We start from the raw sequence: 14,049 nt of genomic DNA on the forward strand, positions 1-14,049 counted from the left end.
CCATGTTGAAAGTTATTGATTGCATTTCCGTGGGAAGACTCAATATAACCTTGGAGACTAAATCAAAGAGATTGTTTCTAAAGGTTAGAGCAATTATAACTCATCATTTGTTTTTAAACTGTAGCAATATAGATGCTTGTCTATACATCTAATTTATCACATACATAAATAAGATGTTTTCTATGTTTTTTTGTATAAACCTTTATTTGGATTAAATATATTAATAAAGAAATCTCACCAGTGCCAAAAACCATTTTTGCTATTTTTTCTGTCATGATGCCAAGGTTCTCTGGGCCTTTTGAAGAAAAGCACACCCACAGCATCACACATCCTCCACTGTACTTATTAGCAGGCATGAGGTGATTTTCTATATAATTTATCCTTATCTGGCCATATGCAAAGTCCCAGTAGCTTTTTGCAATTGTTCACATGATTATGATTTGCAGTGGTAGGGAATAAATACTTTTTATTGTTTCTGATGGAGATTTTTTTCACTTCCTTTAACATCTTTCTCACTGTGTGTGATGGAACGGTAAACTTGTTCCTGTTGTTTTCAACTTCTAAATTATTGCTCTGACTGTAGAAATGAGTCATTTCTTGACTTACAAAGATCCTCAAACATCTGACATGTCCTCTTGTCTTTTTGTCTTTTGAAGAGTAGGCCATGTCTTACAACATTTTTATATCCCCAGTTATATCTGAATAATTGGATGTTTTTAAGCAATTTAATCAACTTAATGTATAAGTTTCATAGTTTTATAGTAATAGGGACTCTTTGGGGCTGCGGTAAGTGTGTCACTGGGAGTTATATAAGTTTGAAGAGCTTTTAGTCACATTAAAGTAAAAAAAATGTCATTGTATAATTAAATTTACTAACCATAACAAATAACCAAACAAATAATTGTGATATACAGTACAGTAACTCCCAAGACAATTATTGTTTGATTTCTTGCTTTATTATGACATTTTAAAGTATTTCTTCCTTTTCCAAATTCTGAAAAGTAGCTTCTGGCACAGAGGTAGAGCGGCAGCCAGCTTGAGACAATGAATACATTTTATGATAAATACTTTGGCAGTGAGGGACATATTAAGCTGGATGATAAAAGTTAGTGGCTTCCTGTAGGCTAGCCGTGCTATCACCTCTCCTCCAGACGCAGCTCTCAGCAAGATGGCAACTCCTCATCGGTAAACAGCCTCTTTGTGCTGGGGTGCTGGGATTTAAAAAGCAAACAAATGTTCAAACTGAAATCTTTTCTGCTACTTTCACTATTTTCTTCATGTTTGAAAACTATAGGAAAAATAAAAATAGTCCCTGCCGCAGGAAACGTAAAACAGATGAGCAAGAGTTCAAACTGAGCCACACCAGTAATGATGAATTAAAAGGAATAAAAATCCTGTTTTAGCAGAACTGTGTTTTTCTCAAGATGGCCAGACTGATATTATTCTGGATAAATGTCAGAAATCAGAGAAACTATTAACCCAAACTGATTAGAACTTAGAGAAGGCTGACCGAAGAAACAGGATTTAGTCAGCAGTTAAATGTTGTCTGCATGTTAAAAACATAGTTCATTTTCAGTCTCAAAATGTGGTTGATGTATATAAATCCTTCAAAGGATTGCTATTTTCTGTCCCTCTTTATGACTTCATGGTCAAAATGTTTGCTATGTTGTGGATGCTTCATGGGTGATGATTGCAGGGTGGAGTGAGATGTGAAAGCAATTTTCATCCAAATGCTGAAAATTCTTGCTGAAACTTGATTCTGTTCTGCTTAGAAACTAAACTCCAAGCTTTAAACCTTTTCTACCCTTTTGCACTTGAGAGTGAAATACCATTTTGAGTTTATCAGACAAAGTGGTGGAGTCAGATCTCTAGATCACCAACGTATATAGAGAAAATCTGTGAAAAAAGTGCTAGCATTGTCTGTTTTTAGTGTTTCCGTTGTATAACTGTCATTGAAAGTTACTGCACCAAGCCAGAGGAGATACACGCTAATCTGCTTAGTCATGGTGACTCCACATAGGGATAATGTAGGAAAACAAGATGCTGCATGCCTCTTTTTCTAGGCGGAAATCCAAATTGGTCAATTCAGATTAAGATCTGGTTTGTCATCCAAGCCTAATTACTTCCAAGTTGACCATTAAGATTATTTCAGTAACAGTCTAATGCAAATTGTTCAAAAATATTTTAGGCAATCATGTTTACAAATAACCTCTTTAGTACAACAACTAATTTTGTTGCTCTCTTACATAGTAAAAATGATTTTAAAACAGTTCATTTTAACATTAGAAACATTTGATTCATTACTTTAATTGACGAAGAATAAGAGGTGGTGATAAATTTATAGACAGAAAATGTATCAGTTTGGAGGAAATGATGCATCCTGCATTCATGATAAATAATAAGAATATCTTCTCAAAGGAGGCGTTTAGTTGAGAAGCACAACAAATATTCCTTTTTAGTCCTCAGATAAGTTCCAGTGATATTCTCAGTTTTAAATGCACACACATTAATTCTGTAATCTCCCCCAAAGAGTTTTGGGCGAACTAAGGCCGAACATTGTGATTGTGAACAGAAGGCATTAAATGAGTAATGAAAGGAGAGGGAATAAAATTCACCATTAGGACCAAGTAGGGGACTATTTGCCAGCTTTTTGACTGACTGACTGGTTGATTGTTGCATCTCCACAAATATTTAAGAAACATTTCCAAGAATCCTTTCCAGTCTTTTTCTGTATTGCTTTGTTGTATTTTCTTTTCTCACCTTTTTTTTCTCTGTGTTCGCAGATAGAAGAGGAGAATGCGGCACTACTGGCCGCTCTGACAGACAGTTTGGATGGCATGGTGGATGCTGAGGTAGGCGGGCTCTCTGTCTTTCCAACTCTGGAGGAAGAGCCTAGTCAAGAGGAAGAAGACGAGAGGAGTCTTCCTCTGAGCGCCGAGGACTTCAGTCAGTCACTGGGGGCCGAGACAGAGGACCTATCTCTTGTAAGAACATCTGTAAAATTAAAGTCATATTCATTTTGGATACATTTTGATAACAATGTTATGAACAAAAACATCAGTTATGAACATCCACTTTCATCTTCCTGAGTTTACAGCACACTTTTGAGTGCCTGTTTGAGAACATTAATGCTACCTCCTGGTTCTGTTTACAAAGATCTGAAAATTAAAAGTCCCCTGAAGCCCTGAAAGCGACATCTGTCAGAGTGGGTCCTTTAATTCGGGCTTCAAACGCCATCTATCCCCTCCTCAACCGCGCTGCGACGTGCCTCTCCTTTCCCATGCTCCCCCACTTTCTTTCTCACCGGCATTCTAATCTTCATCGCGCGCCGCACCTTGATGTTCCCCTCAAGTTGGCCTGCGAGGTTCAAAGTCTGCCTTTAACTCCCCCAAAGAAAGAGCCGCACAAAGTAACCTTTCATCCGGTCCTGTTCAGTGAACGTGGGCTGCTGTAGTTTCAAGACCCACGTGTCTCTTCAAGGAAAAGGGAGAAAGTTTTCAGAGAAAGAAACTGCATTTGTTAATCTGTTAATTAATCATCAAAATTAACAGAAACAAATATTGAAGTACAACAGGGTGACGTACTGAATTTACATGCCAGTTTAACGTTTTGGATTTAATTGAGATAAACTAACTTTTTCAAAGATATTCTAAGTTAATTCTAAGTTAGGATTCAGCTGTACATTACTGAGTAAAGACTGTAGAAGCATAAGAAATGTTAGAGGATAAGATATCTCAGCAAAAAGTGTGATAAAATATCCCTGTTGAGGAATTAAGGATTGCCATTGACAATCAGAACATTTTTGGATTGGGTAACAATCACACCTGCTTGTTAGCACACTAATATAAATGCTTGTGTGATTGCCTATTTTCAAGCCCTCTTTTCTCTTTTCATACTGTGTTGCTGCATGCCTCCCTTCATCGTTCTCTGAACCACATTTCTGGGAACAAACCGTGTTTTCCTCTCTTCGCTCTGGCTTCTCCCTGTTATCAGCCTGCACCTGAGCACCCCACTCCCCCCATCCTATCATACAGGAGCAACAAATTGTTGTATCCCTTTACAGGGAATATTGTGGCCCATTTTCTTTTGTGTTGGCTCAGCTGTCAGAAGAATGCAGCTCTGTACCCGGCTCTGAAGCCTAATTAAAGCAGGAAGCTATTTCACTGCCACAAACGACTTATGATTAGCGCTGTAATATGACCTTATTGCACTTGTCGAGTTGAATCCACCCTGCGTCCTTAATTTGACTTAAATTTCACAGCATAACGGTCTGCGTCTAAGGTCCTCTGAGTAAGTGCCTGTCAACAAAGATGCCATTGTTTGGTAGTCACGAGTCAAGTTGGATGGCTGAATACCTGCAGTGTAAATTTCCTCTGCAGGAAAGATTCAAGAACCTCTTTTATATTGAATGGGTTCATTTATAATTCAGTCCAAAAGAGCAAAGCAAAAAATGTTTGTCGGTTTGGGTCTTATATTCTTTCCTGTTCTGTGCCACAGTGTTGTGTTTTTTTGTTGCAGAAAATAAGCCTGTGCGCTACTTGTTTTTGTTAATTAGCCTCCATCCATCTTAAAGTGCACTTAAAAGGTGGTGGACCAATAATTACAAATAATCACTAGCACCATAGGGAAGAGTAGGTGAAAGTTCAACAGGGCTAGAGGAGAATACAGTATATACAAACAAATTTGTGATTGGCAGCCACATTGTTGGAAAATCTGAAAACAGAGAAGCAGAAAGTAAAGTTTTACTCTGCGGACTGAGTGTGAAACTAAAGAAGAAGCTCCTGCTCCAAAACTGAAACAATTAAGCTTAACTGCAATTTGTATGACTTTTATTTGAAGGTGTTCAGTTTATTTGAGGGTATTCAATTACAATGCATGGTAGTGGCAGCTTCATGCTGTAGCACTGTTTTGCTGCCTGTATAGATGGTGTATCCCACATTTCCAACACAGTCAAATATTTATCACTAATTTAAAAGTAGGCAAAATTCTGCTATTATTTTCTCTAACAACTTTTTTCTCTTACATTGTGACATCTCCTCTCCTAATGCAATTAATAAGCTGTCAAAACAGTAAGGCTCCTTAAGTGTATATACATAATAAAGGAGTGAATGGCATAATAATCTTACACAGTACACTACCTATACATTTTTTCCTCTAAAATATAAACTTGGACACAAGTGTTTTGTGCAGAACTATTTTAAAATATTTTGATGCATGTCTACGATGTAAAATTGTAATTTAAAAAGTAGTTTTTTAAATTGAGGCCTAATATAACATTCATTCCCATTAAAAATATGTATGTATATATGTAAACATCTGAACTCAACTGCCTGTCATTATAGTGTCAGTGAAAGACATTTCCAAAAAGGCAGGCCTGGCAGCAATAACAATTACTGTGTGGACTTTCTAAGCTGGCAAAGCAAAGACATTCAGCAAAACATCAGGGCACAGAGGTGACTGCTGCAACAGCCTGATAAATGCCATGAAGGTATTGTTTTAATCTAAATAAAATGTCAGCAGTACAGAGAGGTCACACTTCCAGATGGCATTTTCTTTCATTTTATTTGCTGTTGTGTATGGAAAAAACCCCACAATTGTCCTCGTTTATCCTTGAAATCCCACAGTTAGAGAAAGCACAGACAGTGATGTATCCATCAGTTATCAATTAATGTGTGTCTAAACGAGTGTCGAAGTAGGCTATTACTGAGTTACCCATGTCTCTGTTTCCAGACTTATGGCGCAACAGAAAGACAAGGGTCAAACCAGAAGCTCATTCGGGTTCCAAGAGGAATCCCGTTACATGTTTTCTCCATTTATACCTTATATGTTGATGTGAACTCTATGATCTTGCACTTTCTTCACATCCTTTTCTTTTAAAGTTCATTCACCATAACTAATCCAGCACCTAACCCTCAACATTGCCCTACTTATGCACTCAAACACAGATCTGTAAAAACCTATTCTCTCCCTATGGATTCAACTCAGACAGCTTGGCTCTGTTTCTTTTTCATGGTAACAGATAACTCTCATACACACTTAGTCCTCTCCACAAACTCTTCTGCAGAGCTTCTGCTCCTACCCTGACTCTGAATCAGTTTGCCACAGGCGTAACTTTTTCTTGTACCTGCAGGCAAGCATTTTGTGACGAGCCAGTTAAGACCCATCGCTTCTAGGAATTTCTTCGCCTGAAATCGTATCATTTACATGCAGAAAGACTGGTAAACTTCACACTTTTCGTAACTTAGTTTGAGCTGCTCAGGCAAGTTTTCCTATCATTCCTCAACCCTTCAAAGAGGTTTGTGGTGCGTCTGTTCAGAGTGCAGTGTCTCAAAAATCCCTGATGCAAATCCAGCAGTGACGTTCAGCACCCCTGGAAAAAAGCAGGATATTTCGCTGTACTAAATATAAATCATATCATCCTGAATCCCGACTCTGTTTCCACTGAGTGCACTATCAGTGGCAAATATAGCAACCTGACATTCACATCCACTCACACAGAAAAGCCTGCTGTAATAACATTAGGCCTTTACTCAACTGAAGCTGCCAGATGTGTGTGGATCCGTGTGTGTGTAATTCATCCCCTCCTTCCTTCAGTTGAGTGGTTTACTGTCACATGTTTATTGTCACTCATGTGCTCAGGTCCGAGTGTGGCGCTGCCCTCTACTGTAAAGTGCTGGCTCTGCAGATGGCCTCACTGAACTTTCTAGTGCTTCTTTGCCTGTCTGCTCGCTGTCTGTGCTTTTAATGCTCTAAGTGTAATTATTCTGGAATAACTGCACACATTTTATTCATAATTGCACATAAAAGTTTTTATGGACTTTGAAAATGATAAAGAAGAATATAGTAAACATTTTGTACTATTTTGTATCTCCAAAGAGAAAAAAACATCACTGAGAAAGTTAATTTATTTAAGTAATTTAATTGAAAAAGTAATACAGCTATATTGTTGTACACAGATTGGTGTTTCTGAAGCATCTCTTAGAAAGCTTGAATATTTTAAAGACCATTAAATACATGATTTATATAATGCTCTGGACAAACTTTTGCCTACACAAACATTGGGAAGACTATTGACAATCAATAGCCCCAACATAGAATGAAGGCAAAAAATTATTATTATTGTTAAAGAAACTGACTGTCCACTGTATTCAACTTTTTAATGTAAAGTTGAGTGGAATGAAAAAGTTGAAAATTGTGCACATGCAACCTATGTAAAACCCATTTAGGAATGGGATGACATTAACCTGTACCAACAACGCTTCTGTAACATCTCAGCAGAGTCAGAAGCTGGTCACCTCCACCCACACTGCACTGATGCAGTGATTAAATTAAAATGATTCCCAACCAAGTATTTAGTGCACAATACACTGCAAAGTACGTGGACAATTTTTAAACATTTTTTTTGTAATAAACATTATGTATATTGCTGTAATGTAATATTTAAGTTTTCTAAGGAACAAAGTTCTAGGGTGTTTTAGCCATAATCCAAATCCAGAACAGTTAGCCATAAGCCTTAATCATCAATATAAACAGAATATGTTTTCTTACATTGTACATTTACTGACATGTACCTAAAATGCAAAACTTTGTTTGTTTTAAGAATTGACTTGGCTTTTCCAGGATCTTATATTTGTTGGCTTGGAATAAACTACACTGAATGGGTTGAATGAGACATTATTGTAAGCCAGAATCATTTCTTATTGAAATTCTTCAGGGACTAGCAACAAATAAATGAAAATAAATTTTTAAAAATTGCATGGTTACTTCGGGTTTTTTTTTTTTTTACTTTTACAAAGATCAAACATCTAATCAGAGTTTGTGTTTGGACAAACATTTATTTATCAAATGTGTGTATTCCTATCCATCTTATTTGAGTAAGTGATTAAGAAGTTGTATGCTATTAAAAGATTATTTTGATTAAAAAAGGTTGTTCTGAGGAAGCATATTATCTTTTTCCTTTGGTGTTGGTTTTCTGCCAGATTGCATTCCATACAATCTGTTCATATACGTGTGTGATTCCCTTTGTATGTTTCTTTCATCACCTGGGTTTGCAATTCCACTTCCACTTTTCGTGCATGTGTGTGTTCCACCGTAAAACAAGGCCTCTATTGATGATGCCAGCTCAGTTCTGGAAAGTATCCAAAGCAGAGTAGAGTAGAAGAGTGGGCTATACTGTTAGGGAGGCCCCCACGCTGTCGATGAGTTTGCAACGTTTCACACAGACTCAAACCTTCAGTCTACTCTTCAGTTTCCTCAATGGGACTCTCAGAGGAGCATCATCACACACTCTAAGCCAAGTTGGCTCTCAGACAAAGGGCCACAGTAGCCCCATTAGCGGCGCAGGCAATCGTCCCATTTCAGTCAATTGACCCAGATAGTATTCTTTGGTGGCAGCCAGCGCTGTTGGGTGGTGATGTTGTATTCATTAAAGCATTATAGTACTATAACAGTGATGAAAGTTGTTTATACATTAACTCATGGCTCAGCAGTTTTACAGCATAAACTGCTAATATAAATATGTCAAATTTTGGTGCACTTTTAAACCCAATCCCTTTAAAAGTAGTTCTACCAATAATGTTTCAAATTACTTTCTCATAAAGATGTTACGATAAAAAGCCTATAATTAAATTTTTTTTAGTGACTGCTGTCTGAGAAAGGTGCTAGATAAATTAAATTTACGTACTATTTACTCAGTATGAATCGTGACTACCAGCTCTTCTCAGATCATCTATCTCATTTTATTAAATATAGCTGGCTAATCTGTAACATAGTGCTGATGCTATTGATATCTGTCTAAATTACAGGAGCTCATTATTCAAAAATGTTTAATAAGTAAATTAAGACCCCCCAAAAACAAATGTTACTATTATTAGTATTTTTGTGTTTATTTCTTTTCACAAATGAATTGTTGTTTATTAAGTATGAAGCATATCAAACTTTTGTTCTAGATATTCATGCCTCTTCCCTACCTAAGAAAATTATTGTGGTCTCTGACCATGCAGAAACCTTTAAAAGGACATTTAAAGAACATTTCAATGATAGGGAATAGACCAATATATCAACACTACATGTCAAACTAAAGTAAAGTGTTTAATCATAAAAACGTTTTAGTAAATAAACAGAATGCAATGACATGATTTGATTATAGAGTATTAACAATAATTCAGTGCCATGTCCCTTGCAGTCATTTTGTCACATTTCAGCCATGACAAAATTGTTGTATTTGTTATGGCTTTGTGTAAAAAGCAGCTATTATTGTGAAGTTCAAATCCAAGGTCTTCATACTTTCTAACAAATACAATTCTGAAAATACAGTAGTATGTATTGCCTCCTGATGCAGTACTCTGGCTATATTTACAGCCAGATATTTTGTATTTTTTTCTTTACTGTCTTTATAAACCTAAAGGCTAAACATTTTTCTATTGTTCTTTACAATATACTCAGCTCACCTGTTTTTACAAATTCCTTAAATTGCAACAAAAAAGTAAAGAATGTTCCTTCATAACATTATTAGCTTTAAGGAAGGCATACAAGTAACACTATTCCATAATTTCTGAGAACAACAGCATCAAAAAGTGATGCTTGACTGCTTTGATACATCTATATAAATTGCCACAACCATCTCCCAAGTGATTCAGAACCCCAATATTGCTGAATTGCCCCCCACTTTAGGTCGACCGTCTTTATAATGGGTCCCTTTGAATCCTCATTCCTATCATTTCTGTATTTTCTGCATCATCTTTTAGAGCAAAGGCTGCAAAGCTTAGAGGGGGATTTTCTTCCTAAGCTGATTTATATCAGCTGATAGGGCTGCCATGAAGCTACGCTCAGGATTGAACGGATGAGTACACAGATGGAAAAAAAGTAATGAAAAGATAGTTGGAGAAAGAGAAGCGGTTGTGTTAATATCCATTTCAAAGGTAATACCCAGGGAAGGTCTAAGGAGAGGTTTCCTATGCTTTATGCCTTAACTTGGGCTTTGTGTTTGAACAACAAAAGGATGGGAGCAGGAGGAAAGGATGTTAGAATAGAGGGCAGAGTTGATGTGACAGTTTAGAAGTTAAGATAAAATATGTAAGGATCACACAGGTTGATTTAGAAAGGAGTCACAAAGAAATCAGAGAAAAAAAAAACAAGATTATATATATAAAGCCAACAAGAAAATGTTGAACAGGTAGAAAATGATGGAGGGATGATGGAAGATCAGGAGTCTCAGAAAGGGAGGCTGAGGGAGAAAGAGGGGCATTGGTCACGCCGTATTATTATGTAGAAAAGAACAGCTGGATCTGGCTCTTTAATAGGAAACGTGAATGTGCCATGTAGCTGTCAGCTTTAGTGGTATGATAAATGTACAGTATCATGACCTTTTCTACACATTATTCCTTTATACAAACATCCATCTGCAGAGCATTAACGACTGACAGAATATAGATTAGAAAGTGCAGTGAAAGGCCAAAAGAACTGAATGTTGAATGCTTTTATGTCAGTGTGAATGGTTTTTTCTCCTCCTGTTCTATTTACTAACCCTAACCCTACTATTTAAAGTATGTTATCACATATTTATTCACTATATTTGCATCCTAATGATTTTGCCTTAATGTGTTTCCATCTGATAATCCAAACAGGTGCAGCTCAATAAATTAGAATGTCTTCAAAAATATTTATTGTAAACTAATATATTGCATCACAACACACAGAGGGCTGTCATGTAAATCATCAACTTCTCAGGAATTAAGTATATAATACCAATATAGAAAAATATATATTTATATACAAAAATGTGATTTCATGATAATGTTATGCCCTATGCAATCATAGTAAAGACTATGGACTTGAAAGACGTCCAGGACATGATCACTGACACCCTCCCATGGAGGTCAAGTCACAAAAGGTTTATGCTAAGGAAGTTTACTTTTCACATTTTGTTGCATCTCATGGAAAGTTGAGAGGAATGAAAAACTGGTAGAAAAGCATGAACAAGCAGCAGTGGGATTTAAGAGTTTGCTGTATATTTGTACAGTTGAACTGGCATGAAGCATTAGCAAAAGCAGCACATCTTGGCCAAAGGAAAAAAAAAACTACTGGACAGAAGGGCTTCACAATATCAGGGAAATTTTGTATATGTGACACTATTGCTGAATATCACAATGACAATATGATTACGCCACATATTTTCTTTCTTCAAAAGGTTCCTATCCATTTTTTGCAAGCTTTACCACCTTGCCTAGTAAAAATATACATTTAGTGTGGGCATCTAGGGAAATCAAAGTCTGTTATTATATAGCATACTACAAAATATTGCTTCTACGCAGTGCTTTGCAGTTGTGGCACGTCACATATTGATAAAGCAATGACTCTAGCCATCAACCATAATCATCTAATTTACCATGCCTAGTACATATTCCTGTGTGTAATGAATCTTTATAACATCTGAGTTTTACCACATGAACTAAATTAATAACTATTAAAGGTATTCTACTTACTAAATACCAAGAGAATGTCCTGATACCATATGTATTTTTTTATGCAGCTGAAGAAGTTGTTGTTGACTCCTCCCAATGTTCCAACTGGCATCGATGTGCATAAAGATGGAGTCCAAAGCCATCGCTACAGCAACAGAAGTCTGCGCCTACGGACAGTCAGACCTCTGACTAAGGTGAGGTGCGAATTACTGTGATTAAGTGACAGGACAATATGATCTCATACATATAAAAAACTCTATCATTAGTATATACTTTAGTAAAAATGCCCACTTTCCAGGAGTCTGAAGTAGAACAGAAGCAAAAACACAGACGCACATTTCACTATTTGCTGCATGATGCCTCATTCTGTGTTCTCTTAAAGCTGGTGAGATAACGAAATTGGATTTTTCCAATCACTTCCTCTCAGGGTGGCGAGTTGAGGCCAAAGTAATTTACAGCTATATGTAGTGTTTGCAGTCAGCATCACTGCAACTGCAGGAGTTGTGTTTTTACATGTGTCTGCATTAATTTGTTTTGCCTAGTCTTTAATGCACAGAAATGATTCTGAACTTAAATCTGTATTGGATTGTTTTTGGTCATTTGTGAGGCTTAAATATTTCTAGCAAAAACATTGCTCAATGAGGGTTAGAGATGGAAAACTACTTGTGTCATCACTTGCTAAGATATAAAACCAGACACAAATTTCAGAAATAAAAGTTTCTCGTGCATGACAGTCAGCGGAAACAGATGGAACAATTTTCAGGATTTTGTGTGCTGAGTAGCATCCAGAAACAGATTTTATTGTACGATCTCTGGCAGCCTGATGAATTTAACTACATTTTCTCCACTTCTTTATGAGTTAGTCAGTAAGGATAAAGACCCAGCAAATGTTTTTGTTTGTGCTTTGAAACAAAAGTTTCACAATGAAGTGTAGAGTCATACAAACAAAACAGATGCTTGTTAGTGATGCTGCTTTATATGTTACGTTTTATTGCTTAAGTGTTTTCATGCTGCGTTCTATTTGACTCAGTAATGAAAACACCTCACCCACTTTGACCATTTCCAACTGAAGTGCAAACTACTATTAACCATGCAATCTGATAACAATGTATCTCTCTCTGTCTTGTACATATAAATATTAAAGGAATGTATGTATCAAAATAATTGTTAGGCTGCGCAAATTTCCTGCATAGCTGTGTTTTAGACTTGGAGCAGTTATAGCAAATCTTGAGAACCTCAGTCCAAAGTGGCTGTTCTGTTTTTGCCACCATGGATTCATTACGTTTGTTTCTTGTTTGTATGTCACTTTGTATAAACAGAAGTTAGTGTTTTAGTTTGGTAATTAGCTTTAGAAGCATCATTAAAATCAGGCTGGAAAAATCGGACTTTTCCTGAAGTATTTACAGAACTTCCTAGCAGTTTAGTATCTGTCTTGAAAAATATGGTGAGTAGTGTGTTTTTTTTTAACATCAACAGAACCGAACATCGTTTCTTAAATTGGCTTCTACTGGAGAGTTTAAGCAACACAAACATGGAAAAAGAAATGATCAAATAAATCCAGCCAGACTGTAAATAAAAAGAGGCTTCAGGACAATCCGGTCTCGTCAGCATACATGGAGGCTTTAATGCGTCTCCTGACAGCTCTCAGATACTCCATTATGTTTACAAAAATGGGAAACAATATCAAAGCTGTCCAGAATGCAGCAGCAGTACGTCCCGTATGGTGACAGTTTTTATTTTCCCAGTGATAGATATTTCATTTTAGAATAAAAACCCTGAGCCGTCAAGCTTGCAGAGACCTTCAGCTGCTGCTTGTGATAAATGTAGTGTTGGGGATGAGAGGACATCTACAATGGCTACTGCTGTATGACTTAGCAGTAATTGGATGGCTGCTAGCATTGTGCTTCAAGTGGTCATTGATTTCAACACTGGTCATTTATCATGTACAAGCATAGGGAATGGGAAGCCTTCGTGCAGGTTGTTGCCTAAGTAAGGAGCATGCAGAACAGCTGTAGGAGGAAGCTCGGGAAGAGCCTGGCCTGTGTCTGTCACATGGTCTTCTTAAAGTCACCGTTGATGGCAGATGGTGGAAGTATTGACTGACAGGGCAGAAGGGCAACAGTGAATCACATTCGCTCACTCTATTCTTTATCTGTCTGAGTAATACAGATCAGCCATTTTATTGCAGCTGCAGACTGAATCATCCCGAAGTCGGAAGGAAAATTTACTGCTGTGTGCTCCATGATCATGTATCCAAGGCAGGAAATTGAAAATGCAGTTCTTTTTTTCTGTTTTTCTTTAAGCGTTTTGTTCTGCTTTAATTGAACTACATTGCGTTTGCACAGAAAGTTCGGTTTGCCTGGGGTGATGTGAATGTGCAATCGGACTCTGATGCAGACTGAAAAAGTGAACTATGTTCCATCTAAAAACTTAGGTCTCGGTTTGGTTGAAGATAAATCAAAATGCAAACCAAGTAGACCAGAGACTACTCACAAAGCAGGAAGTGGACTATAGCCCAAGGCTTCCTGGGAAAATACAACCAAAACACATTTAAAATAAAAAAAACCAAACTTCATGTCAAAATTAA

At 36.9% G+C, this 14,049-nt stretch overlaps 1 protein-coding gene across 1 annotated transcript in view; it reads left to right on the plus strand.

Moving 5' to 3' along the window:
* Positions 1 to 14,049, plus strand: part of LOC102226844 (peroxisome proliferator-activated receptor gamma coactivator 1-beta) — a 97,926-nt gene that overhangs the window by 67,102 nt on the left and 16,775 nt on the right. Inside the window, exons 3-4 of the mRNA XM_005808626.3 lie at positions 2,784 to 2,984; positions 11,531 to 11,656. Coding sequence (XP_005808683.1) covers positions 2,784 to 2,984; positions 11,531 to 11,656 — 327 coding nt within the window. The remainder of the gene's footprint in view (positions 1 to 2,783; positions 2,985 to 11,530; positions 11,657 to 14,049) is intronic.

The sequence above is a fragment of the Xiphophorus maculatus genome, chromosome 23, assembly GCF_002775205.1.
Source record: "Xiphophorus maculatus strain JP 163 A chromosome 23, X_maculatus-5.0-male, whole genome shotgun sequence".
Taxonomy (NCBI): domain Eukaryota; kingdom Metazoa; phylum Chordata; class Actinopteri; order Cyprinodontiformes; family Poeciliidae; genus Xiphophorus; species Xiphophorus maculatus.